This window comes from Geotrypetes seraphini, chromosome 3 (assembly GCF_902459505.1).
Source record: "Geotrypetes seraphini chromosome 3, aGeoSer1.1, whole genome shotgun sequence".
Classification (NCBI taxonomy): domain Eukaryota; kingdom Metazoa; phylum Chordata; class Amphibia; order Gymnophiona; family Dermophiidae; genus Geotrypetes; species Geotrypetes seraphini.
This window is the reverse complement of record NC_047086.1, coordinates 212,684,277-212,709,704: the sequence shown is the minus strand read 5'-3', so window position 1 is coordinate 212,709,704 and position 25,428 is coordinate 212,684,277. Positions and strand designations below refer to the sequence as shown.

General features: G+C 44.9%; 1 protein-coding gene across 15 annotated transcripts in view; it reads right to left on the bottom strand.

The window, feature by feature from the left end:
- The window catches only part of R3HDM2 (R3H domain containing 2), a 462,276-nt gene that overhangs the window by 280,231 nt on the left and 156,617 nt on the right, over positions 1-25,428 (bottom strand). For 14 of the 15 annotated variants that reach the window (XM_033936665.1, XM_033936663.1, XM_033936669.1 and 11 more), the window contains exon 2: positions 11,918-12,115. In XM_033936665.1, the coding sequence (XP_033792556.1) occupies positions 11,918-12,079 (162 nt within the window). In that variant the 5' untranslated portion in view covers positions 12,080-12,115. Of the gene's footprint in view, positions 1-11,917; positions 12,119-25,428 lie in introns of all 15 variants that reach the window. The other variant, XM_033936664.1, reaches the window with a different exon arrangement.

The window sequence follows — 25,428 nt, the reverse complement described above, 5'->3', positions numbered from 1 at the left end:
TTGTAATTCTTCACCAGGTTCTCAACCAACTCCACATAGTTTTTGGCCTTGTGATTGTCCAGGAAGACCCAAACCACTGTGACAAACATGCTGCAAACCACTTTCTCCTTTCTAATTAGATTCTTGGGAAATTCCTTGCACTCCAGGATCTTCATCTGTAGCCTGACGAAGACGCCAGTTTTGACCTTTGCCCCAGATAGAGTAGGGAAGATATCTTGAAGGAACTTAAAGGCTGCCAACTCCTTATCTAGAGCTCTGATAAATTGTTTTGTTAGGTCCAATTTGATGTGCAGTGGTGGCATCAGCACCTTCCGGGGGTATACCGGTGGTTCCTTTTTGATGTTGTTACTCCCCACAGAGAACTCAGTCCGCAGTGGCCAGTCACACCTTTGGTAATACAGCTTTTGTGTGACTGCTGTCCCAAAGGCAGAAAAACTTGATAAAACATCTTGGAGACCCAATAGGAATACCACCATTTTGAAGTCTCTGATGAACTCCCGGTCATGCTCATCATACTTCAAGGTGCCTAGTAAGGTGTCTTGATGCTGTTGTAATCCTCTTTGAGGTGCACTGAGTGAGCCAGCTGGTACTTGTTCCTATTATGGGCTTTGATGCTCCTGGATGAGTGGTTAATGAAGAGATGCCACTCTTTTGGGTTACAGGAAATTCCAATTGCTCAGACTGGTCACACTATGGTAGAAGCAGAGCCCATCTTGATGGGTTATGGTGGTGGAAAAGCTTGATGACACTTTCTCTATGACTTGCACACTTTTTATCCAAGTTCCAAGCTCGGCACTGGAGATCTCTTATCAAATCATTGAGGTCTTTTTGTTTTGGATAGTATGGGTTTCTCTCATCAGCTCCATCACTGATATTGTAAAATGGATCTACGTCTCACTCTCCGACTTGCTGCTCTCTTCTGAAGACAGCTGCTCTCTCTCTCTGGGGAGGAGTAGGCATGGGTAGCTCAGGGCAATGTGGCACACCAGGGTGATGAAGGAATGTCCAAATATGTGTTGACAGATGTATGCTTGCCAATTCGATATTTGGAAGGGTCCACCATGCAAAAGAAGCAGTTGCTTCAGCGGCAGTGGGTTTCTGTCAAATTCTTGTGATAGCTAACTTCATGGCTCTTTTCCACTCTTTAGCATCCTGTAGAAAACCAAAATGAAACTGTGGTAATGAAAATAATAAATTTATTTTATCTATGACTAATGTGTATGAGATTCTCGCAACATATTTCATACATGATATTTTAAATAACATTGAAATTTTTAAAATATTAAAACAATTTTAAAAATTAAACATTCGATGAAATTTTATAACAGAAAGTTCCAGCATTCTAGTGAGAAACAAAATTGTCTTACCTTCCAGAGTTTTTTGGCAGTGCTTACATGTGAAATGAGGTGCCCGTTTGTTTGATCCCCAATGAGAATGCCAAAATATGCATTGTATGCAACACACATCTTAGCAGATGCTTCTGTGGAGTACTTTTTCCCTTGGCTTTATAAATTGGTCACATACATAGCAAAATGTATCGGACAGATGTTTGTGCCTTAATGACAGGGCCCCTAAAGTTTACTCAGCTTGGAATCAATCTGGAAAGTTCTGTTTAAAAAAAAAAAAAAGGTAATTTCAAAATATCAATGTCCTAGTCACAAAAGCAAAGTTTGGGGGGAATGATAGCCATTTTCTATATTTTTGTGGAATAGGCAATTAAGAAAGAACACTTATTACCCAGGAACACACAAAACAACCAACATATTGTTACATAGTGTTTTCAAATGGTTGTTCAAAGTTTGGTCTTGTCCAAATCTGGATAATTTTAACAGCTTACATTTGGCTTTGTCTCAATCATGCTTCAGGGTTCTACATGTGTTACGATATACTGCACTGTGATTGATTGTAGGTTTGAAAAAGGACCACTGCTTGCCCATCTCCCACAGAATCACATTTAAAATTCTCTTTCTTATGTTCAGCGTTCAAGCCAATAACTCTCCTTCATTTATCGACAGACTTCTGATCCCGTACGAAACCTTGCATACTTTACGATCATCTCAGCAACATCTTCTTTCGGTTTCATCTGTTCATCAGTTATTTTATGACGCAACTCACAAAACTATTTATTCTGTAGTCGCTCGTACTCTATGGAAGCCCTCCCCTTAGTGTTAAGACTGGAAACTAACTCTAATCATTTTAACACTAATCTTAAAACCTCTCTCTTTAAGGATGCTTTTGAGATTTAGTTAAATGGATTACCTAAGTCTTCCCCTTCTCCGTATCATTTTTCCCATTACCTTTATCGATTTTTTTATTTTATAAATTGTAAACCCTCCCCTTTTTTCCTCTTGTGCCATTTCGTGACAATTCAAATTCACATATATATGTCCTCTCCCCATTATTATTTTTTGTTTTAAAAATTGTTTTATATTGTAAACCGCTTTGGCATTAAAGTAGTATATCAAACCATAATAAACTTGAAATGTGACCATGTTATTTGCTCAATTAAAGCTTTACATTGGCTCCCAGTGAGGTTTAGAGCACAATTTAAATTGTTGATGCTTATTTTTAAAACTTCAACCAGTATAGTTCAAGAGTATTCTAGGCAAGTCCGGAAACTCTAGGACCTGGCACGTTTCTTGAGACTGGCAGAGACAAGGCAATTAGGCGCCGATTCTCTAAACGGCATTGTTGTCAGCAGCCGCCTAAAAAGCGGTGGCAGATCGTGTGTAAATCACACAATTGTGCCATTTGGAGAACTGCACCTCAGGCAAAGGTAGGGGCCAGAAATGTAGACCAGGGTTTTCAAGGTTTACATTTCCGGCGCCTACCTTTAACATGAATCGCACCTAATGCCACTTCTGGCAGTGGCCATACCTACAGTGACATTAGGCACCATAAAGTGCCTCTAGAGGTGTGATTCCGGAACCATTTATTAAGCGCCAGTAGGTGCTTTAAAATTTCTTTTAAGTCCTCTTTTTAAATGGAGTTTTGGACTTAACTTAGGTGCCTACGATAAGTTAACATTTAGAAAATATGGGCCTTAGTGCTTCCATCACTAAGGTCCATATTTGTTATTCTAATACCTGTGATAGTGCAATCTCCTTAATTAGGCCCTTGCTATGGAAAAAATACCCGGCAATTCGTGCATGTTATCATCTTTAAGTGAATTTAGGAAAAGGTTAGAAACACACTTCTTTGTACAGCTTACGTTTGATGTGAAGTGGGATGATGTTAGCAGGTTTATATTATGCTGTTTTGTAGGATCCACACCTAAATTTTATACAAGCGTTAAAAAAAAAAAAGGGCGAAAAATGAAAGGGTCAAGGGCAGATTGGAGGTGTTCCTTGGATTTACGTGCAAAGTTATAAAATATGGGAGATACGCACCTAATTTAGACATGAGGATTTGAACCACATTTCAGTTGTGCAAATGGATGCACAAAGTTAGGCATGGCTCCTGGGCATAAGTACTATCCTTTAAACCATGCCTAACTAAGCACCATTTGTAGAATAGCGCTCAGTGTTATTTCTTCAACAACATATATAGAATCTCTGTTTACTTCTTCTGTCTGTGAAGGAGGCATGTATATCATTTCCAACTTATCCCCAAATGATGTCTGGATTTATCAGACTTGAGGTAGAAGTACTGTCCTATATCTCCATAAGAAAGAACTTATTCTATCCCTGTTCAAAGATTTGACTTAGTCAGTGGTCTCCAACCTATTTAAAGGACCGCAGTGTGAATACAAGAAAGCTCTGCGAGTCACCACAAGATTTCAAGCTTACACAAACTACTAATTTGGTAAACCACCCTGACTTGCTAGTTCAGACTGGGTATTAAACATTAAAAATTAATACGTAGTAATATTGATCCTTCAAGGTTATACAGTGGAACCTTGGTTTACGAGCATAATTCATTCCAGAAGCAAGCTCGTAAATCAAGTTACTTGTATATCAAAGCGAGTTTCCCCATAGGAATGAATGGAAACTCGCTTTGATTCGTTCTACCTCCTCCTCCCCTCCCCCCCGAGGCTACCGGCGCTGCTCCATCACCCCCTCCCCCGCTCTAACCGGCATCACACACACCCCACCCCCCCACGAACGCCCCTCCGCGAGAACCCCATTGCACCCCCGTGCTGAAAGCGGCATCCGCCCGCCCTTCCTCCCAAACATGCTCCTTACCCCATCTGCCGGTTGTGCCACTGAAAGAAATCTCCCGCCTCTTGCCTGGGCTGGGCCTTGAGCATCTGCGCATGCTCAAGGCCTTCTGGCTCTCGTTATCTCCGAGATCTTGGAGGTAGTATCATAAGCCTCCGTTGTAGACTCAGGTAAGTCTTCAGGTGAATCAGACTGTAAATCAGAGTCATAAAAGGGTCTTGGTGAAGGAGTGCATCGAGAAGATCGATGGTGCCATCGAGTCCAGTGTCGATCTGATGACAAGGATGATGCATGAGGTGACACACTTTGAAGACCGTGAGGGAAAACGATATTTCCTTTTTGAAGCTCCTGAAGAGAAACAATGCTGACTGGACTTGGAGCGACGTCAAAGATTGTGTCCATGCCGGTGCCAAACAATTTTTCTTGCTGAAGTTTCTGGCTCTTGATGGAATGTTTCTGCAGGGTATAACACAGAGCACAAGATTCTACAACTGTGGGTGTAGCCACCAGGCCATGCTGCAGCGGGCCACTATCATCCAGGGTAACAGAACATGCAGTGTGACCCTCTGCAGAGACCAGCAAGACAGAAGGGAGTTTTGTAGGGGGATGCATATGCGCTCTCACCCAAGGCACCACTTTTGTCATGGCAGCCATCAATTCCAGAACATGAAGATAGTTCCAAGCCAATGGACTCTGTTGTGCTAGAAGAGCTGAGATTTGGTTCCAAAGCTTCTGTTTGTGTGCCTCTAGAAGAAACACTTGGCCTCCTTCCATGTCGAATCTGACACCCAGGTACTCCAGTGACTGAACTGGCTGAAACTGGATCTTTTGCAGGTTGACAACCCAGCCCAGACTCTGAAGAGTCACCATGACAGCCTGGACTGCTCTCACTGCTTCCACCCTCAAGGAGGCTCTGATGAGGGCGTGGGGAGTGGCCTAAGGAAGATAGCTGCGGGAGTCTGGAGCTAGACGCCACGGATGTTCCCTGACTGCTGTTTCTTTTTCTAAAGTGGAGAAATGGTGAAACGAAAATCCAAGATTCGGATTTTCCCTGACGAATCCTTACCAGCAGCAACGGGCCCGATGGACGCCTTCCTTCAGCGAGGGACGCCAACACAGCCGGAGGCTTTCTCGGCTGGGAGAGACACGCTGGCTGAAGCGTCGCAGCTCTCCCTCGAGGCAACATCTCTGACCCCGGAAGAGCGGAGTCCTCCGAGTCGCCCGGGGGTGTTTGTCCGATTGACTGAAGATCAAAGTCCTCCAAGTCCTCCGAGTTGCTCGGGGGCGTTTGGCCAGTCGACGGTGGAGGAAATGCACCAGGGTGTTTGCTCTCCAGGCATGCTGAGTTCGGAAGTCGGCTCAGTAGGAGGAGGAGTGAAGCCACTATTATCTGTGCATTCGGAGGAGCTGGGACAGAAACTTCCTCAGGATTTCCTCACATTAACTTAATCACCTGCTGAAGTTCCAGGTACTTTTTCACCAGAGGTTCTGGGGGCTGAACTGACACCAATGCAGAGGCCCAAGGTTTTCAATATGGAGACAATTTGGGAAGCAATATCTAGTTTGCAAATCTCTTTGGGAAATCAAAAGCAGCAACTTACTACACGTTATACCTCTGTTGTGTCTGAAAATTTGGAAATGAAAAATAGGATATCCAGCGTTGAAAATAAAGTGGATGGATATGAAACTAGACTAAAAACAGTGGAGTCCCAGGCTTCAGTCTGGGTAAAAGAGAGTGGAAACCTTAATTTTAAGGTGGAAATGTTGGAAAATATGACCAGAAGAAGTAATCTTCGGATTATCAACTTTCCAAAATTACCACTTATCTCAGCACAGGATACATTTAAAAAGTATTTGAAAGAAGTTTTGAAAGTCCCCGAAACCTCCTATCCGCCTCTCACTAAAATATATTATTTACCAATTAGAGCATCTGTTCAAAAACCAAACCAGCAGAATTTGTCTGCTGATAGTTTGGATTTGACAAATTTCCTGGAGAGGACAGGTGAAGAGATTCCGGTAACTGCTACGCTACTTGTACAATTTGCCATTGACGCTGACAGGGAATGGATGCTTAAATTGTTTTTTAAGTTTAAAGATGTACCATTTATGACTAAAATAGTGAGAATGTATCCAGACGTGTCACGAATAACCCAAAAGAGAAGAAAACAATTTCTAATTTTGAGACCAAGGGTTCTGCAGTTAGGTGCGACGTTTGTACTCAGATTCCCCTGTAAATGTGTAATGACCTATCAAGGGAATAGATTTATTTTCTTTGAACCTCAGCAGTTGACAAAATTTATTTCTGCTAAAGAGCAAACTTAAAACTCCTGAGAGAAGTTCAGTCTCAACCTGCTCAAGTATAAGGTTTTTGGTTATGTTCTCTCCCGCTACCATTTTCATTTTTCTTTGTACTATTTGATTAAGATTTCAGCAATTTTAAAGCTTTCTCCCCCATGGATTGAGGTCTAACGATACAACCAGTAAAAATTTATTTTGTGTTTAATGTTATGCCGTATGAGAAAAGGAAAAATTTTGCCTTGATTCCTTTATTTCAATTGTAAATGTTTATTATTACCTATTGTCTCATTTTAATCTTTGAACTGACTTGTATTATTTTCTTGTTTTGACTAATATTATGTCAATACTATAAAATGAAAATAAAGATTTTTAAAAAAAAAAAAAAGGAGGCTCTGATGAGACAGTTGTCTAAGTAGGGGTGGACAAGCCAGCCCATTTTGCGGAGGTGGGTCATTACCACTACCACCACTTTGGTGAAGGTCCATGGCTAATTGGCAAGCCCAAAGGGCAGAGCCAATAACTAAAAATGCTGTTCCAAGACATGAAATCACAGGATGTGCCTGCGATCCACAAAGATGGGCATGTGCAGTTATACCTCCTTCAGGTCCAAAGCTGTCAGAACATTCCTGGCTGTACAAAGGCAATAACTGACTGAAGTGCCTCCATCCAAAAACGAGGCAGGATTAACCTCCAATCCTTGGAGCCTTTCTTAGACACAACAAAGTATATGGAGTATCTGCCGGAGCCCACCTGGCACTCTTTCGATTGCCTGGATATTAAGAAATCTGCTTAGTGTCACCTTGACTTGGGCAGCCCTTTCCGGCCAGCCTGCTGGGGTGTCCACGAACCAGGAAGAGGGGATGGGTGAACTCCAACTTGAAGCCATCCCTGATAACCTCTAGTACCCACTAGTCAAGATAGCTTCCCATGCCTCCAGAAAGTCCCACAGCCTGCCTCCGATTTTGCACAGAAGGGCTGGAGATCTGGCATCATTGGAATTTCTTGGGCTGCCCCCAACCCCCTCCACCCCATGTGGGGTGGCATCCTGGGACTTTCTAGTCCCAGGGAGCCTATGTCATGGGCTCTGAAGGGATTTCTGGGAAGAGGATCCAGAGGAGAAAAGCACTAATGAGCCTCGAAAGGACCCACAGGATTGCCCTTTCGCAGCCCGAGGCCTGCTGTTCAGAAGTGATTTTGAGTATCTATGATGGCATCTGTGGTGACCAATATCCCTAGGGTTACCAGATTTTCCATCTGGTAAGAGACAACGGATAGCCATGATATCCAAACCCTGGTCGAATAGCATATTGCCCCTAAAAAGAAGCCTGATGAGCGTGGCTTTGGACTTGGAGTCTCCAGCCCAATGTCTGATCCACAAAATCCGACAGGCAGACACAGAATACTTAAATCTATTTTATTCATTTTCACATCAAAGATCACAAAAAGCACTTTGATACATGTAACTAAATACATTCAAGAAATTATTATCAAATCATAAATTCCAGTACAATGATTATAGTCCACATTAAAGGAGAGTGAAACCATACACAATCAAGGGTAGTTGAATTAAAGAAAACTAAACTCGGTCATATTTGCATATGCCACAAATGTACAGGGTTCTTTGGTTAATTACATTAGGTCCTAAGTGGTTGAAATTACAGAGGGGTCAGGAGCCTTAATGGCAGCCTTACCTTCCAAAAAATATTGCAATTGTTCTGGATCATAAAAAATATACTTATTTGTTTGATAGGTAATACAACATTTACAAGGAAACCTAAGTTGAAAGGTAGCTCCCAAAGCCAAAACTGACTGACGGAATGTCAGAAATTTTTTCCGTCTAAGCTGCGTCCACTTTGAAACATCAGGAAAAATTGCAATTTTGTGATTGTAAAATTCAACATTTTCAGTTCTATAATAGAGGCGGAGAAGAGCTTCTTTATCTTGTAAGAAAACAAAAGTTACTAACAAAGTGGCTCTCGCTGAAATCTCAATCCGTGAAGATTCTAACATCCCAGTGAGGTCTAATTCTCCAGGATGAACAATTGACTTGTCCTTATCCTCTTCAACCATATTTAGATAATATAGTTTTTGCAATGGTGGCATATTTGTCTCTGGAAATTTTAAAACTGAAGTCAAAAAAGAATGAAAAAGTTCTCTCGGTGATAATATTCTAGATACAGGAAAATTTAAAAGTCTCAGATTTAAATTCCTATTTGCATTTTCTAAGTTTTCAATTTTCCTGATCATTAAGTTTTTTTCTTTCATTTGAGAATTTGATACAAGTTTTATTTCAGAGACTGTCTTTTCAATATTATCCATTCTAGTTGCTTGTTGTTGAATTTTCCCTTCACAATTTTTAATTTGAATTGCAGTTTGTTGAGTTGAGGAAATAAATTGGGAGCATACCTGGTGAAGGCTCTCCATGGCTCCCCACAACGCCTCCATATCCACCACTTTAGGCTTAATCAGGGGTTTCAGAGGTTGAAGTGGAGAAGAGACTCCATTTCCCACACTCATTGTTCCCTGAACGCCTCCTCCTCCCTCTGCCGTTTGCTTGCGACCCGGCATAGCTTGAATTACCTCCGGGGTCAAAGGCAGCATCATCGGTTCCAGCGGGGAATCACTCCCCGATGTCTCCCGTTGATCCGAGGGACTGCCCGACATCGTCCCGGGACGGGGAGGGATCACAGGACCCAGCGGGCTCAGCGAAAAGTCACTGTCCAGTTCCGAGGTCTGCCCCCCTCGGAGCACAGATTCGCCCAAACCAAAGGGAACAGCAAAAGCTGTTATTGCTGTCTGGCGTGTCGCCGATGAGGCCGAGGATGCCGGGAGATTGCTCCTCTGTTTCCCCCTGCGCTTCGGCATTCCTTCAAGCAAAACCGGTAAGTCAATCTCAGGGAAAAAAGCTTAGAACGCCGCTGGAAGGGGAGCCTCTCACGACACGTCTGTCCCTGACGCAATCTTGGTTTCTCTCCCTTCGGCAGACACAGAATAAGAAGAAACCTTACCCACTACCTAAGCAGATCATACAGCGCATCAGCCACATAGTCCACTCCCACTAGCAACAGCTGGAATGGGAGCTCTGAAGACACTCCTCCTGAGTCACCAATTTAGAATGACATGCTCGAGCAACAAAGGAGGCTGCCACAGCAGCCTTAACCGCCAGCCTCAAACTGCCTTTTTAGCAACATGTCCAGCCTATGATCCTGCTGATCCTTGAGCACCATGTCTCCCTCACTGAACAGGAACATGCGCTTTGTCACCTGAGCCACCAAAAAAGAGTCCACTGTAGGCATAGCAAACATCTACTGGAACTTCTAGTCCATAGGATATAACTTGGACATTGCTTTTGCCACCTTAAGGGAGGCCCCGGGGTTCTCCCAGTGTTCAAAAATCAGGACTTTTGTATCTGGATGCCATGGAACGGCAGTAGGCCGAGAGTGGACCTCATTCAACAGAATACTGGGAAGTAGGCTGAGGATCAATTTTGAGCTTCTTCAGAAACTCAATAAGGAGGTCCTTAAGGGCAGCAGATAAACAGTCTGCTAACAGATGGGTCCTCACCCTCGTCCACAGCATCACTTACTCCCTGTCTACTTCACTCAGAAACACATCATCCTTAACTGAGATTTCTCTCGACATAGGCTTGCCAGAGCAAGTTTACAAAGTCAGATGTAAAAGGCATAGAAGACCGAGAACCCCCCTTCAAGAGGAGGGTTAGAGAACTTTTGTTTCAATTTAGAGCCATCTATGCCCTTACTAAGCACTAGCACAGCATTCCAGGACTCAGAGGCTAAAATCATCCCTCAAATGTCCCAACAATCTCTTGGCAGCCTTAATGAGATGGTTAGAGGCTGAACCCAAGGTCCCCACCTCCCCATTTTTTGCAGCAGTACATGCATAAGAGCGCTCTTCCAGCACAAGAGCGCTCTTCCAGCACAAGAGCGCTATTCCAGTGCCCAACCAAAGCAAATCAATGGAATTCATGATATTGGAGCTCGAGAGCTCCATCCCTGATGGTTAGAATTGAAAATGAGGCTTTTCAAAGAAGTTTGAGAACTCAGAATTCAAATCAGGAAAAATCTAAGATGGCCGCTGAATAAACGCCTGTAATTTCACCAGACGACAGCCAAAACCAGTAATTTTAGGATTTTGGGGGTGGGAGGAACAAGGCTACACCAAAATATAACACAAATTCAGATTCTCTCCCCCCTCCCACTCCAAATTGCCCTGTGGGCTGTGACAGCCCTACTGACAGACCAGATGCTGGGAATGAGTGTTACAGCCTGCCTCAGCTCCTCTGAGAATAGCTGGAAACCAGAGAGGACCTCTGCCACCAGGAAAGCTGCCTCTTCTGAATCTTCAGCTGTCAGTCGAGCCCCTGCCAGACTGAACCTCAACCCCCAAGACTAGGATACAAATGCCACGAGGAGGGGGGAGGAAAATGCAGCTGACATCATGTGCGCTCCGAAGAAATGTAATTGGTGTCCATACAGCCTGCACTAGGATTCCTAATCAAGTGAAGGAGTGAGAAAACAGTGGGGGAAAACTCCTAGCTCCACAATTCAAGCAGGCTGGCTGAGCAGGTCCCTGCAGGATCCACCTGTCAGCTACAGACAAAAGTCTGCTCCTCTTCACGCAGGCTAGAAAGTCACTGGAGATGTACTGGAACATGAAGTCCAGCAAAAAAAAAAAAAAAAAAACTCGTAGAAAGCAAAAAAGAAAACTGAATAGATCATAGTTGCTCCTGCAGGCTTGCCTGCAAAAGAAATAACTGACTAGGGGAAGCAGAGAGCAGGAAGAAGGAGGAGGTGCTGAAAGCAGTGACTGAAAGACTCACGGCAGTGGATGGAAGACTGTTGGATCAGCATACCATCCCTATTGCATAGAATGTCTATTGCTTATGTTTGACTTATTCTTGCTGTACACTGCCTTGACTGAACTCCTTGAAAAAGGCGGTAAATAATTCCTAAGAAATAATCAATTGAGATTTTGCCGTAACATCCTATAGGACAGCAGAGGAAGGAAATATATATATGATGGAGAAATTCAAAACACCTCAATATGATAAATAATGGACAAGAAACATGCCTTTACAGGTAAGATCTAGGAAAGGTTATGATACAAGACTCAGAGGTATACTCAGGAGTTAAAATCAGAAAACATTATTTATGGATAAAGTAATGAATGCACTGAATAGCCTTCCATGGGAGCACATGGAGGCAACAGCATAATATAAGAAAGGATGGGGGATAAGCACCACAGTCACAAAAATTACTCAAAGCCTGAAATATACTTCAGTCTATATAAAACATGCAACAGGATCCAGTATGGGTAGACTAGATTGTCCCTGTAGGTTTTTATACACCATCACACTGAATTTGACTAAGTACTTAGAAGTTTACCGAAAAAACAAAAAAAAAAAACATCTGTTCCTACTTCCAGAGCTCTGCTATTACCTGAGATTCCTGCCGCTGGCTGATCTCATCTCCCTCTTTCTCCACTTCTTTACTTGGTGACCTGGAAACAAATTTGCTTTTGTTCACAGATTCCTCTACCAGCCTCTTCTCTGACTCCTTCATTATCTCCAGCGTTTCTTGCGTGGTGTTACTGTTGGACATCTTGGGCACCACAGGAAGGGCAACACCTGCAGAATCCTGCTTTAGGAAAAGAAAGCAAGTAAGATAGCTATTAGAAAACCCAACCAAGAAATGCAGTATCAAATCCTATCATCAGAGATTTATCTTCCAATGGATATGTGGGAAAACTAGCTTGTTTCTAGTTAGGTTAAAAAAAGACCAGATGTCCCTTGAAGTCAGCCTTCCTCAGATTCTCTGAAAGATCCCTCTAGGCAGGAATTCAAGGAAAGCTAGCACCTCCCCTAAAACAATGTATCTGTATTCTGCAAAGTGAAGAATGTCCTTCCTGACCCTAAGGCTATGGAGTGGCAATCAGCTCAGATCGGCTGAATTTCCTCTTCTCTCTAGTATGTACATGCATTAATTTTCATTTTATTACATTTTATAGATGCTACTAACATACTTATAACAACTTACAATATACTGTATAACATTATACTATAAAATACATAGTATATCCTCCATGTCTACATAAATCCATAACTGAGCTATTAAAAAGTCTCATCCTCCTATCACAGATTACCATAAACTGTGGATAAATGTTTATGAAAACATTCTATACTTAACACTAATCTCAGTTAACCTAGGTGATGTTTTCCATAAAAATAGTGCCACTAGGGCAAAAAGCCTGGTCATGAAGTGACCAATATATAATCCCGGTTCCTGGGAGAGATCAGTAAACTTTTATTCTGAACTGACATGAGGGCCCGGCCAAGAAATACACTTACACCAATTCTTGCACACATGCAAGTGGTGTCACCATTAAAACCTTAAACATCAAGTTTCAAGTTTATTTACAATTTGATTAATCACCTATTCCAAATTCTAAGCGATGTACAGATCAGCAAAATACATAGTTAAAATATACATAAAATAAACATACATAACTAACAAGGGACTAAGTTTGCAAAACATAATTTAAAAAACCTCATTTACAAACAATGAAACAATCGGTAAGGCAAGGAAAGAAATACAATCTAAGTAATATAGGAGTCAACAATTAGAGGTTAAGCACAACAGGAAGGGAAAGACAAAAATGAATTGAAGGTTTAAAAATAAACAGAAGAGCAGTAGGCAAATCAATTAAATATTGAATGCATCTTTAAAAAGAAAACTCTTAAGTTTGCTCTTAAACTTTTCCAAGTTCTTTTCCTCTCTTACGTAAAGTGGGAGTGAATTCCAAGTCTGAGGCGCCGTAATAGTAAAGATAAATTGCCGTCGAGTATTGACAATTTTAAGTGAAGGAATGACCAATAAATGTTGGTCATTTGATCTCAATAATCTAGAAGAATTATATGGTATCAATGCTTTATAAATAAAAGCTGGAGTTTTAAATAAGAGAGATTTGAATGTAAGCAGACATAATTTATATAGAATACGATGAGACACTGGAAGCCAATGAGCTTTTTTTGAAGTAGAGGTATCACATGATCAAACTTATTTGCTTTCATAATTAGTTTAATGGAAGCATTCTGGATTATCTACAACCGCCTAATTTCCTTTTGAGCCATTCCCTTAAATAACGCATTGCAATAATCAATTTTTGAGATAATCATTGAATGAATTAGTATATTCAATGATTTTGGACATAAAAATTTGGATATTGAGCGAATTTGGCGTAATCTAAAAAAGATAGTTTTGACAACATAACTAATGTGGTCATGGTAGGTTAATTTTTCATCAAAAATCACCCCTAAAAATTCTAATTTTATTAATCTGCTTAAGGGTGACACCTTTGATGGAAATTGGAACAACAAGTTTATGATTATCTTTCCAAGGAAAGAGCATAATATTTGTTTTGTTGATATTAAGGGATAGTCTATTGGTGTCAAGCCATAAGTGAATCTGTTTTAGTTTCTCATTAATAGCTGAAATTTCAGAAGAACTGTTAGGGTCCAGAGGATGTAAAAGTTGTATATCATCCGCTTAAGAAAAATACGGAGAAACCAATAGATTGGCAAAGAGTCATGAGAGGAGCAAGAAATATATTGAAAAGAAGAGGAGAAAGAATCTTAAAACATCTAACCTGCATTGGAGCCAATGAAAAGACTGAAGTACCCAAAATTTCACACCCATCCCCCTGCAAAATAATCTCACCACAAAATTTTTAACTAGTTGGAGTCTACATAACTTCCAATGTAGCAGGACCAAATAAACCACATTACAGTAATCCAAATTAGCAAAGTCAAATCTTGGATCATTATGGTATATGCAATTTCTCCACTGAGAGAGATCATAACAGGCATATTCATGTGAAGAATCCGCCCCAAAATGCAAATTACTGCAGACATCTAATTTCATAAATATCCAAAATTCTGAACCATATCACTGAAAGGAATTTGCTCCCTCTTCCCACCAAACTGATTTTAAATGACAAATTTAAAATCTGCTTACCCATAAAGTTCAGACTTTTTCACAAATTAATTTCAACCTATTTTGTATATTTCTATTCCATTTTTCCCAATCAAGGTTCAAGGTAGATTACAAAAAACAAGCCAGATAAACACTAGAAGAACATTAGATCAAAACTCAAACTCAGCCATAACAATTAAACCTTGTATACAATATTTATACAAAAAATGCTATACGAGGAGGATTTACTAATAGGTAAGGCAGGCCTACTTGAATGGCAGACCAAGGTCCAAACTCCAGAGCCCTCTCAAGTGGACCCTAGGGGTGCCTTATTTTCAACCTTGTATATCTAGATTTTCAGAAGGTGTTCGACAAGGACCCGCGCATGTATGACTACTTCAAAAAAATTGAGAACCATGGAATCGAGGGTGATATACTCACGTGGATTAAAAACTGGTTGGCGGATAGGAAACAAAGTGGAGGTAAATGGACAATACTCAGACTGGAAAAGTGTCACAAGTGGAGTGCCGCAGGGTTTTGTGCTCGGTCCCGTGCTCTTCAACATATTTATAAACAACCTGGAAATTGGTACGACAAACGAGGTGATTTAATTTGCGGACGATACAAAATTATTCAGAGTAGTGAGGACACAGAAGGATTGCGAAGACCTACGACGAGACAAACACACTCGAGGAAAGGGCCGCGAAATGGCAAATGAGGTTCAACATGGATAAGTGCAGGGTGATGAATGTCGATAACAAAAATCTTATACACGAATACAGGATGGCCGGTGCAGTACTCAGATAGACCCCCAGGAAAGAGACTTGGGAGTACTTGTAGACAAGTCAATGAAGCTGTCTGTGCAATGTGCGGCGGTGGCGAAAAGGGTGAACAGAATGTTAGGAATGATTAAGAAGGCGGATCACAAACAGATCGGAGGTGGTTATCATGTCGCAGTACCGGGCCATGGTGCGCCCCCATCTGGAATTCTGCGTCCAGCCGTACATGAAAAAGGACATAGTATTACTCAAAAGGGTCCAGAGAAGAGCGACAAAAATGGTTAAGGGGCTGGAGGAGTTGCCGTACAGCGAGAGGCTAATGAAACTAGGCCTCTTCTTCCTTGAAAAGAGGAGACAAGAGGGGACATGATCATAACATTCAAGATAATGAAGGGAATAGACTTAGTAGCTGATGAATCTAAGATGCATTAGCACGCATGTGGCTGGAAAAGTACTGTGCTGCCTTCTGAGGATGTCTGGCCATTGCCTGCATATCTTCAGTTGATACGTTGCAAACAGCAGTGGCATTAAAGAAGGGAGTGACTGGCGGTCTGCTGGCTTCCCCCCTGGGAAAAACAGCAAGGCCAGCTGCTGCTGGTCTCGGGGAGCTGCTGCAGGGGACAGGAAGATATGGAGAAGATTGAAGGAGGGAAAGAGAAGGGAAACCAGCAGGGAAATGTGACCTAGAGGAAAAATATATGGGCACAAAGATAGAGAGGAATAGGGACATATGATAATAGGGAAACTGAAGAGATGCTAGATTTGGGGGGAGGGGTTGGGTGGGAAAGGGAGGATCCAGTTTAAATGTGTAACTGTCATTTTTAAAACCCTATATGGGATGTTTTCCCCTTTGGTCCCTATTTCGTTTAATTCACGAAAAAATTCTAATTCCAAGAGTTCTCAGAAATTTAAACTTGGCTTTCTCACTATTAAGAGAATAAAAACTATAGCCAATTTCTTTTTTTATATATATATTTTTATTGAAAATGACAAGTGATCCAGACAAGGAGTCATAAACAAGGTAACCGTATAAGAAGAACAAAGAGAGCAATAAAAGATCCATCAAAGACTATCCACCCTGAAGAGAGAGTCCAGCAGTGAACAGGTCCGTGTCCAGCAAAGAGAAAAGGAGTAGAGCAGCCCAGACCAATATCACCTCAGGCAGGCATAACTCCAGACCAGACCACCAGCCATAGTATTTTTGCTTTAGAAACCCACCAATCCATAAGCCAACCACCCCAAACCACGCAACAGACACACAGCATACATACGACAACCAACGCAAACGTGCTACACAGACAGACCACTCATTCATATCCCCCCCCTTGGAGTACAGGTAGAGGAAGCCCCCGCAGGCAGTACCAAGACAAAAATAAGAGTAAAAAGCAATTAATTAAGTATCAAGGAGATCCAGCAAGCCCTCCCACAAAGTAACATAATGCCTCATGTCCAATCGGTGGGATGTATCATAAGAACGAATCTCAAATTGAGCCATCTCTCTCAGCCTGGCCCGCCATTGAGCAGCTGGGGGGGAGTCCTCGGAAGCCCAGTAGGTCAGAATCATCTTTTTTGCCACTAGAATAGCATTGTACAGGAAATGACATTGGGGAGGGGAAAGGCCCTGAGCCTGTGAGGAGCCCTGAAAGCCCAGCAGTAGGGTGCCATAATCCCATTCAATAGACCGATGGAGGACTGAGTTGAGGAGACCCAAGAGTCCTTGCCAAAGAAATAACTCAGTGCACTCTAGGAAGGAGTGGATATAGGTACCAGGTCTACATTTACATTTGACACAAAGATCACTGCTCTACAATCCTAGTTGTGCCCCCCCCCCCCCCACCATGCCATGTGATATGGCTCTGTGTAAGATTTTATACTGCAATTCCTGATAATCTGCAGCCTCAGAAAAAAGGTAGAGAATCCGGAAGCAGTCCAAAAATTGGGAATCAAAGTGCAGGCCCAAATCCCTCTCCCAACGCTCCCGCAGTTTGCTTATCCCAGGGATCCGGGAGGAGAGCTGCAAAACACCATACCAGTGGGACAACCGGTTGAGTACAGGTGGAGTAGCTGAGAAGATCTGGTCCAGGGATCCAGAGTCCCAACCTCCTCAACATTCCTGGTTCGTAGTGGCCCAGTAATGGCGAAGTACCTAGAGGGGAGTGCCCATTTCACTTGCACCTGTTGAAAAGATGGAAAGGAAGCCCCTGAGGTATCCAACAGCTGGCCCATAGAACGGCAGCCTCGCTGAGCCCACTCCCAAAACACCGATCGTCCCCAACCCGGGAGAAATCCCGAGTTGCCTTCAAATAACAAATAAGGGGAGACCGCAGACGGCAAGCCCTGGTGTCTCCGCCACCACTGCCAGGCCTGCTTGAAGGGCGACAAAAGGCGAGAGCAGCCCCCGGATTGGGCAGTATGATCCAGCTGAGAGTGTAGTAAATTGAAGAACTGAAATGGCTGGCTCCAGCCAGCAACCCACCCAGAGGGGAAATAACAATCCTGCCCTGTATAGCTCTCATGGATCCAGCGCATAAGGGCAGCAACATTGTACAGCCATGTGTCCGGGACATTCAGCCCGCCAGCCCTCTTAGCCAGGGTCAGCTTGGCCAGGGCCACCCAAGGGGCTTTAAACCTCCAGATAAAACAAGAAATGAGAGATTTAAAGCGAAGTTCGTCCTGGCGACGAAGACACAGTGGCACCGTCTAAAGGGGGTAAAGCAGTTTAGGAAGCATGACCATTTTTACCAGTGCCACACGCCCCAGCAGACCCAGTGGAAGATCTTGCCAGGCCAAACACAGTTTCCCAATAACATCGAGATGGCGAAGGACGTTCATGGAGTAGAATGAGACAGGGTTAGTGCTCAAATAGATGCCTAGATAACGAAAAGGAGTGGCCAAGGGCAGTATAGGGAGCAAAGCACGCCAGAGTTCCACGGGGCCCCCAGCCAGCAACAAGAGCTCAGACTTACTGCAGTTAACATGCAAACCCAACAATGCCACAAAGTCCTGTACAATCGCCAGCACCTCAGGCAAGTGAATGGGCACCTGATCCAGATACAGTAAAATGTCGTCCTTGAACAGACTGATTTTGCATTCCTGGCCCCCCACCCAGATTCCCCGCACACTATGTGCCTGTCGAATCTTGTGTGCCAAAGGCTCAATAGCCAAAATAAACAGGAGGGAAAGTGGGCAACCCTGTCTGGTCCCCCGCTGCAGCCCAAACGTCGCTGTCAAACTTCCATTGATAAGCATATAGGTAATATAGGTACTAGGGTGAGTATACAGTGCTTTGATCCAGTCTAAAAAGAGCCCCCATGAACCCCAAACCTTCCAAAACCCAAAATAAGTACTTCCAGGAAACACTATCAAACGCTTTCTCCATGTCCAAGCCTGCCACTGCAGAGTGCCTCCCTTACCCTTGTGCTCGTGAATAGCCCCTAGTACTTTCATCAAATTCATCGAGGCATAACAACCAGGCACAAATCCCACCTGGTCCGGATGAATCAAAACGCAAGAAACGATTGAGGCGCCGTGCCAAAGTCATGGCTAGCAGCTTAATATCCTGGTCCAAGAGAGAATTGGGTCGGAAGGAGCCCACCAATTCAGGGTCCTTCCCTGGCTTGGGCAGCAGTACAATATGGGCCAGATTCTCAGGAAAGCAATCAGCCACTCCTGCTACTGCATTACACATGTGACTGAGCGGACCAGCTAACAGGTCGTGAAGCATCTGATAATATTCTGGACCAAAGCCATCTGGGCCCGGTGCCTTGGCTAAAGTGAGGGAGCCAATCGTGGTGGACATCTCGTCTGCCGTTATGGGTGCATTCAAGGCCGCCACTTGATCCTCAGTCAGCCGGGGGAGCCCCAAGTCCACAAAGAAGGTAATCAGGGCTGCTTTGTCCATGGGCCTACGCCCATACAAGGACTGGTAGTACTGGACAAATTGTTCAGCGATGATATGCTCTCCCACATGGCGCACGCCCTGGGCATCTTTAATAGTAGTGATAATCTATCGCTTTTTGTGTGGGCGAATCAAATTCGCCAGCAATTTCCCAGCCTTACCCCCCACCTCCCCCAGCGATACAGCTGGTACCTCTGAAAAAACAAAGAGTGTTCCGCATGCTTAGAAAGGAGTTCCTCAATCTGACACCAGACCTCCTTAAGCTCCAAGTGATCCGCCTCTGACAATGTACCTATGTGAGATTTCCGGAGGTCATGTAGCCTCCCAGACAATCGCAGGAGCTCCCCCTCTCACTTCTTCCTCCGGCCGGCCAGGTAGGCGATGATATGCCCACAGAGAACCGCTTTGGAAGCATATCAGAAAGTAACGGGGCCCATCTCACCTGTGTCGTTTGTGAGTTGGTAGTCTACCCAGCGCGCTCGCAGAAAGGTGCGGAACTCGGGGTCATGATAAAGGTGGAGGCAATTTCCAAGAGGAGGTCCAGTTTGTGGAAGCAAGACTCAACCGAAGTCCCACAGGCGCTTATCCAGGAGAATGTAATCCAGCCTGGCATACACCCAGTGGGCATGGGAGTAGAAAGTGAAGTCAGTGTCATAAAGGTGCAGGGTATGCCAGAAATCCACCAAGTCTAAATGTTGGGCAAGGAAGCCTACCCCCCCCCCCCCCCCCCGATTGTCATGGTCCTTTGAGTGGCGGCTTGCGGTGATATTAAAGTCTCCTCCCAGAACCAAAAGATACTCAGGATACTTGGAGATGTGGGCGAGTACAGAGGAAAAAAATTTATGGCAGTAGACATTAGGAGCATACAAGTTACACAACAAGAGCTTTAAGACCCCATAGCTCCCCCAAAACCAGCACAAATCGGTCTGCAGTATCTTGGATTTGTTTGTGAAGATGAAAGGATAAACTCTTGTGGATGAGAATGGCAACCCCTCGCTGCCTGCCCACAAAGGCCGACGAATACACCTCCCCCACCCAGCTGCGGCGAAGTTTGGCATGTTCCAAGCAAGAGAGATGGGTTTCTTGTAAGTAAGCAATATCAGTACTCAATTTGCGCAAACTGGACAAAATTCTGGATCTCTTTACCGGAGACTTGATACCATCTACATTGAATGAGGTCACAGTCAACTCAGCCATAATCACCCTGGTAGAGAGTGAAGTCAAAAGACAATACATAAACCTCGACCACGCCAGGACCTCCCAGCTGAGCCCTGTGGTGGCAGAAAAGAAACAAGTAAGCACAGCAGCGGTGCAAAGGCCCCCCCCCCCACCCGCACTCCAAGAAGCAACCCAATGCCATACAAAGATGCCACTATCCACCCCATTCCCTCAGCCCCCACACACGCAACCCACCAGCACCCCCACCACCACCCCAAGGCATGCTCTCCCCACCAACATACCAATCCATTGTCAAGCCCCGCAGCCTACCCGGAGGAGACCCCTCTCCCCCCAAGAAACCCCAAATCCACAGCCCTACAAGGCTACATTGCAAATACAGAGTGGAAAACAGGTCAGAACAGAAAAACCCAAAACTTAAGTCCAAACACAGAAGCCAATCCCTGCAAACAACGAAAGAGCAGGGAGCTCAACCGGACTATTCAAGGCTTCGCTGGGCCCAGCCTCTCCAAGGTGCTGGCGGGATGCAGCACAGCTGCGTACAAGTAAAACTCAGGCCCCCTCAAAGGCCCCTGGACAAGAGGGCTGGCCACAGCGCCCCGGAGGCCGCAACTCCAGCCCGCCAAAATGAGCAGCAGGCCCAACACACCACCTCGCCAGGGAAACGCTCATAGGAAGGTCCATGGAAGACACAGAGCCCAGACCTCTTCCCCGGGAAAGGCAAAAGACAGTGTCAAAGTCCGATCGCGGCGTCCCTCTGTCCAGCAAAGCGAGGCATGTGTCTTCAGACAAGGAGATGCCACCAGGATAACTCAGGGACCTCTACAGTGGGCCAATAGGCGGTATTTGCCGGCAGGCCTTCGGGACTCCCTGCAGACACCACACCTCCGAATCAGGGGGGTAGGAAGTCAAGGCATGCCGCTCGAGCAGAAAACACAAAGCAGAGGACCGGAGACCCCACACAGCATGCAACCCAGGAGTCAGCTCGCGAAGGACAGAGAGATCCACTGGTCCAGCAAGCCATAGACAGGGCTCAGGCAGGCAGCCGTTCTACAAAAGCGCTGGCCTCATCAGCAGTAGTAGTGGTCACACCAGCATGCCAGACACGCAGTTTGGCAGGAAAGACCAGGGCAAATTGAATGCCCTTATTGTGCAGGGCTGTGCAGAACGGAGACATGGTTTTATGTTGAGCCACCATCCGGACAGAGTAATCATTAAAGACCAGGATTTTATGGCCCTCATACTCCAGTGCCCCTGCTCTCCAGAACGCTTTGAAGAGCTCTTTAGCACACCAGTTGGTGTAACGGGCTATGGCTGTGCGTGGTCTCCCCGCACCCGTCAGTTTCACTCCAATGCAGTGGGCCCGCTCGCATTCAAAACGCGCTGGGCCATCAGTCAGTCCCAGTTTCTCTGGAAGCCACTGGCTGAAGATTTTGTAAAGGTCCGGGTCGGGCACCAGCTCCAGGAGCCCCACCAAACGGAGGTTGTTGCATCGGCTCCGATTCTCATATTCCTCCAGTTTGTCAGCCATCTTCCCCGACTGCCTCTTCAGGTCTGCCACCTACGCTGCTAGGCCTGTACACATGTCCTCTTGATCAGACACTCGCCGCTCCACCTCCGTCAGCCACCAACTATGGGAGTCAAATTTCTCGTGCGTCTTGTCGACTGTCGACTGAATTTTGTTGAGCCGGTCCACCAGGGCGGCTGACACGGATTTGGTGATATCGGTGATCCAGCTGCCGACTAGTATCGTGAATGTAGCCTGGTCAGCCGCCATCTAAGAGGGAGAGGGAAGTTGCGTGGCCACACAAAAAAAAAGCTCCCGGTAAAACAGAGATTCTTTCCCTGCACTCAGACTCAAAGGAAACTCCGGGGAATGGCAGGGAACATAGAATAAGTGGCAGATTTTAGCGGGGGAGAAGCGAAGCTCTCCTCACACAGGTCCGATCAGGTAGGCTGCATCACTTGACCCCCCACTATAGCCAATTTCTATCGATCATTTTCCTTTCAGTTTGTAAAAATTTGAAATGACCTTCCTTTTACAGTTCTCCCTCATTTATCAACTTTCTGTAAAGTATTGAAGACATACTTATTTCAGAAATTTATTACTGACTCCTCTTCTTCAAGCTAATGACTATAGAAGATAAAGTTTTGTTCTAATCCCTTGTATATTCTACTAACATTTTGTTAACCAAGTTGAGCCCTCTTATAGGGATGAATCGGTATATAAAACCAAAAATTAGATTAGGAAGAATATAGAGAAGGAATGCTAGATGTGAGTGAACTGGGGAAGATTCTAAAACAGGGAAGAGAAATGCTTGGAGTGGCATTCTGGCAGGGAAGGAAGGGGGTGAAGAGTGTTGCTGGACACAAGGAAAGGAATGGTGAAAGATTCTGGATATAGGGAAACATTGCACTCAAAGAGAGGATGCTAGAGGAGGAAAGGAATGGGTGGAGATTCCAGACTCAGGGAGATAAAGGTCCAGTGTTCTCCCCAGGGCCTTATAGCCGAGGGCATCGCCCAGCTAATTTAGATGAGCGCCCGGCGAATCCTTCTGCTGCCGCCGATGCTCCTTTCTGGGCTGACTCCGCCAAAAATTTTGTATAACTGCTTTTTTTTTTTTTTTTTTGCCAGCATGGTTTTACTTGCTTTGGGCCTTCCTGTTGCCGGGTCCTGCCTAATTTCTGTTTCCATGAAGGCAGGACCCGGCAGCGAAGAAGGCCCGAAGCAAGTAAAAGCAGTAAGTTGTAAGCTTCCTTCCGGGGCTCTGTGTGCGTGCCGGCTTCCCTTCTCTTCCCTCCCCCCCACGGGACGCAACTTCCGGTTTCGGAGAGAAGGGAAGCTGGCACGCAAACAGAGCCCCGGAGGGAAGCTTACAACTTACTGCTTTTACTTGCTTCGGACCTTCCTCACTGCCGGGTTCTGCCTTCACGGAAACAGAAAGTAGGCAGGACCTGGCAAAGAGGAAAGCCCGAAGCAAGTAAAAGCAGCAAGTTGTAAGCTTCCCACCATCGCTGATCTATGAAAGGTAGGTCAGCGATGGAGGGAAGCTTACAACTTGCCTAGCGACTACCGGGTTTGTGAGCTGGGAGGGATGGGAAGAGAAATGATGTTGCTGCACCGAATAGGGGAGGGGAGGGGGAAGAAAAATATTCTGCTGTTGCACCCATTTTGGGGGAAAGGGAAGAGAAATGTTGCTGCTGCACCCAATTTTTTTTGGGGGGGAGGGGGAAGAAAAAAGCTGGTGCACCCAATTGGGGGGGAGAGAATAGCTGCTGCTGCACCCAAATGGGGAGGGGAAGAGAAAAGCTGGTGCACCCAATTGGGGGGAGAGAATAGCTGCTGCTGCACCCAAATGGGGAGGGGAAGAGAAGTGCTGCTGCTGCACCAATTGGGGAGGGGAAGAAAAGTGCAGCAGCAGCAGCACCCAATTGGGGAGAAGGAGGGGAAGAGAAGTGCTGCAGCAGCACCCAATTGGGGAAGGGGAGGGGGATGAGAAGTGCTGCTGCAGCAGCAGCACCCAATTGGGGAGAGAGAAGGGAGAAGGAAGACTAGGGCAGGGAGAGGAGAGGCAAGAGATGCCAAGACCATGGGAGGGAGGGAAAGGAAAGGAGCTGCCAGACCATTGGGGGGGAGAGATGTCAGCGCATATGGAGGAGGGGGAGGAGGGAGTTGCTAGGGCATGGGGAAGAGAAGGGAAGGAGATAGAGATGCCAGACCATGGGGTGGAGTGGGAAGGAAGGAAGGAAAGGAGAAGAGAGAGATGCCAGAGCATAGGGGAGGGGTGAAGCTGAAATGAATTATGTACAAAGTAGAGAAAGGGCACAGGATATACAGTTTATTGAAGGGACATAGTAAGAAGGAAGATGCCATATAGAACAGAGAGAGGGTGGACAGAGAATGCAAGGGGCAGGGAGAGGGTGGACAGTAGATGGAAGGGGTAGAGAGAGAGAGAGGGCAGAGACTGGGTGGAAGGGGCAAAGTGAGGACAGATGTTGCATGGAAGGGAGCAAGGATAAATGCTGAAGAGAAGATAATTAAAGCAGAAACGACAAAAGGTAGAAAAAAAATTTTTTTGTTGCTTTACGTAGAATCAAGTAGTATTGTAACTGTATTAATTAAAGTTTATAAATAGGAAATTGAAATAAGGCAGTTTTTTTGGGACTAAACCCCTTTCCTCAGGTCAGGACAGGATACCATAACAGCAGGGGTACCCAAATGGTCGATCGCGATCAACCAGTAGATCACAAAGGCAATGTGAGTCGATTGCATTGCCTTTGCAATCTTTTTCTTCCTGCCTTCCCGAGCCAGGCCAGGTGCCAGACTCACAAGACTTCACCTCTGACGTCAATTCTGACGTCAGTGAAGTAGTTCTGGGCCAGCCAATCGCTGCCTGGCTGGCCTGGAACTTCCTTTCCGACATTATAATTGACGTCAGAGGTAAAGTCTTGTGAGTCCGGCGCTTGTACGTGCCTGGCCTAGTTCAGGGAAGCAGCAGGGAGAAATCGGTGTGGTGGCTTAGGGGATAGGGAAAGAATGGGGGAAGTGGAGAAATCGGCGTGATGGCTGGGGGGGACAGGGGGAGAGAGAAAGAAAGACAGGCAGGGGGAGAGAGAGAGAGAAAGAAAGGCAGAAATAAAGAGGGGGCAGGGGGAGAGAGAAACAGGCAGTCAGGGGGGAGAGAGAAAGAAAGAGAGAAGAAAGAAAAGGGAAGTGGCAGAAAGAAAGAAATACTGAATTTACAGTCAGAAGAAGGAAGTGCAACCAGACTCATGAAATCACCAGACAAAAAGGTAGGAAAAATGATTTTATTTTCAATTTAGTGATCAAAATGTGTCCATTTTAAGAATTTATATCTGCTGTCTTTATTTTGCACTATGGCCCACTTTTACTAAACCGCAATAGCGGTTTTTAGAGCAGGGAGCCTATGAGCATCGAGAGCAGTGCAGGGCATTCAGCACATCTCCCTGCGCTAAAAACTGCTATTGTGGTTTAGTAAAAATGGAGGGGGGTATATTTGTTTATTTTTGTACAGTTGTTCCTGAGGTGACATTGCATAAAGTCATCTGCCTTGACCTTTTTGAAAACTCGTGGAATATAAATGATAATTAACATTTTCTCTGCG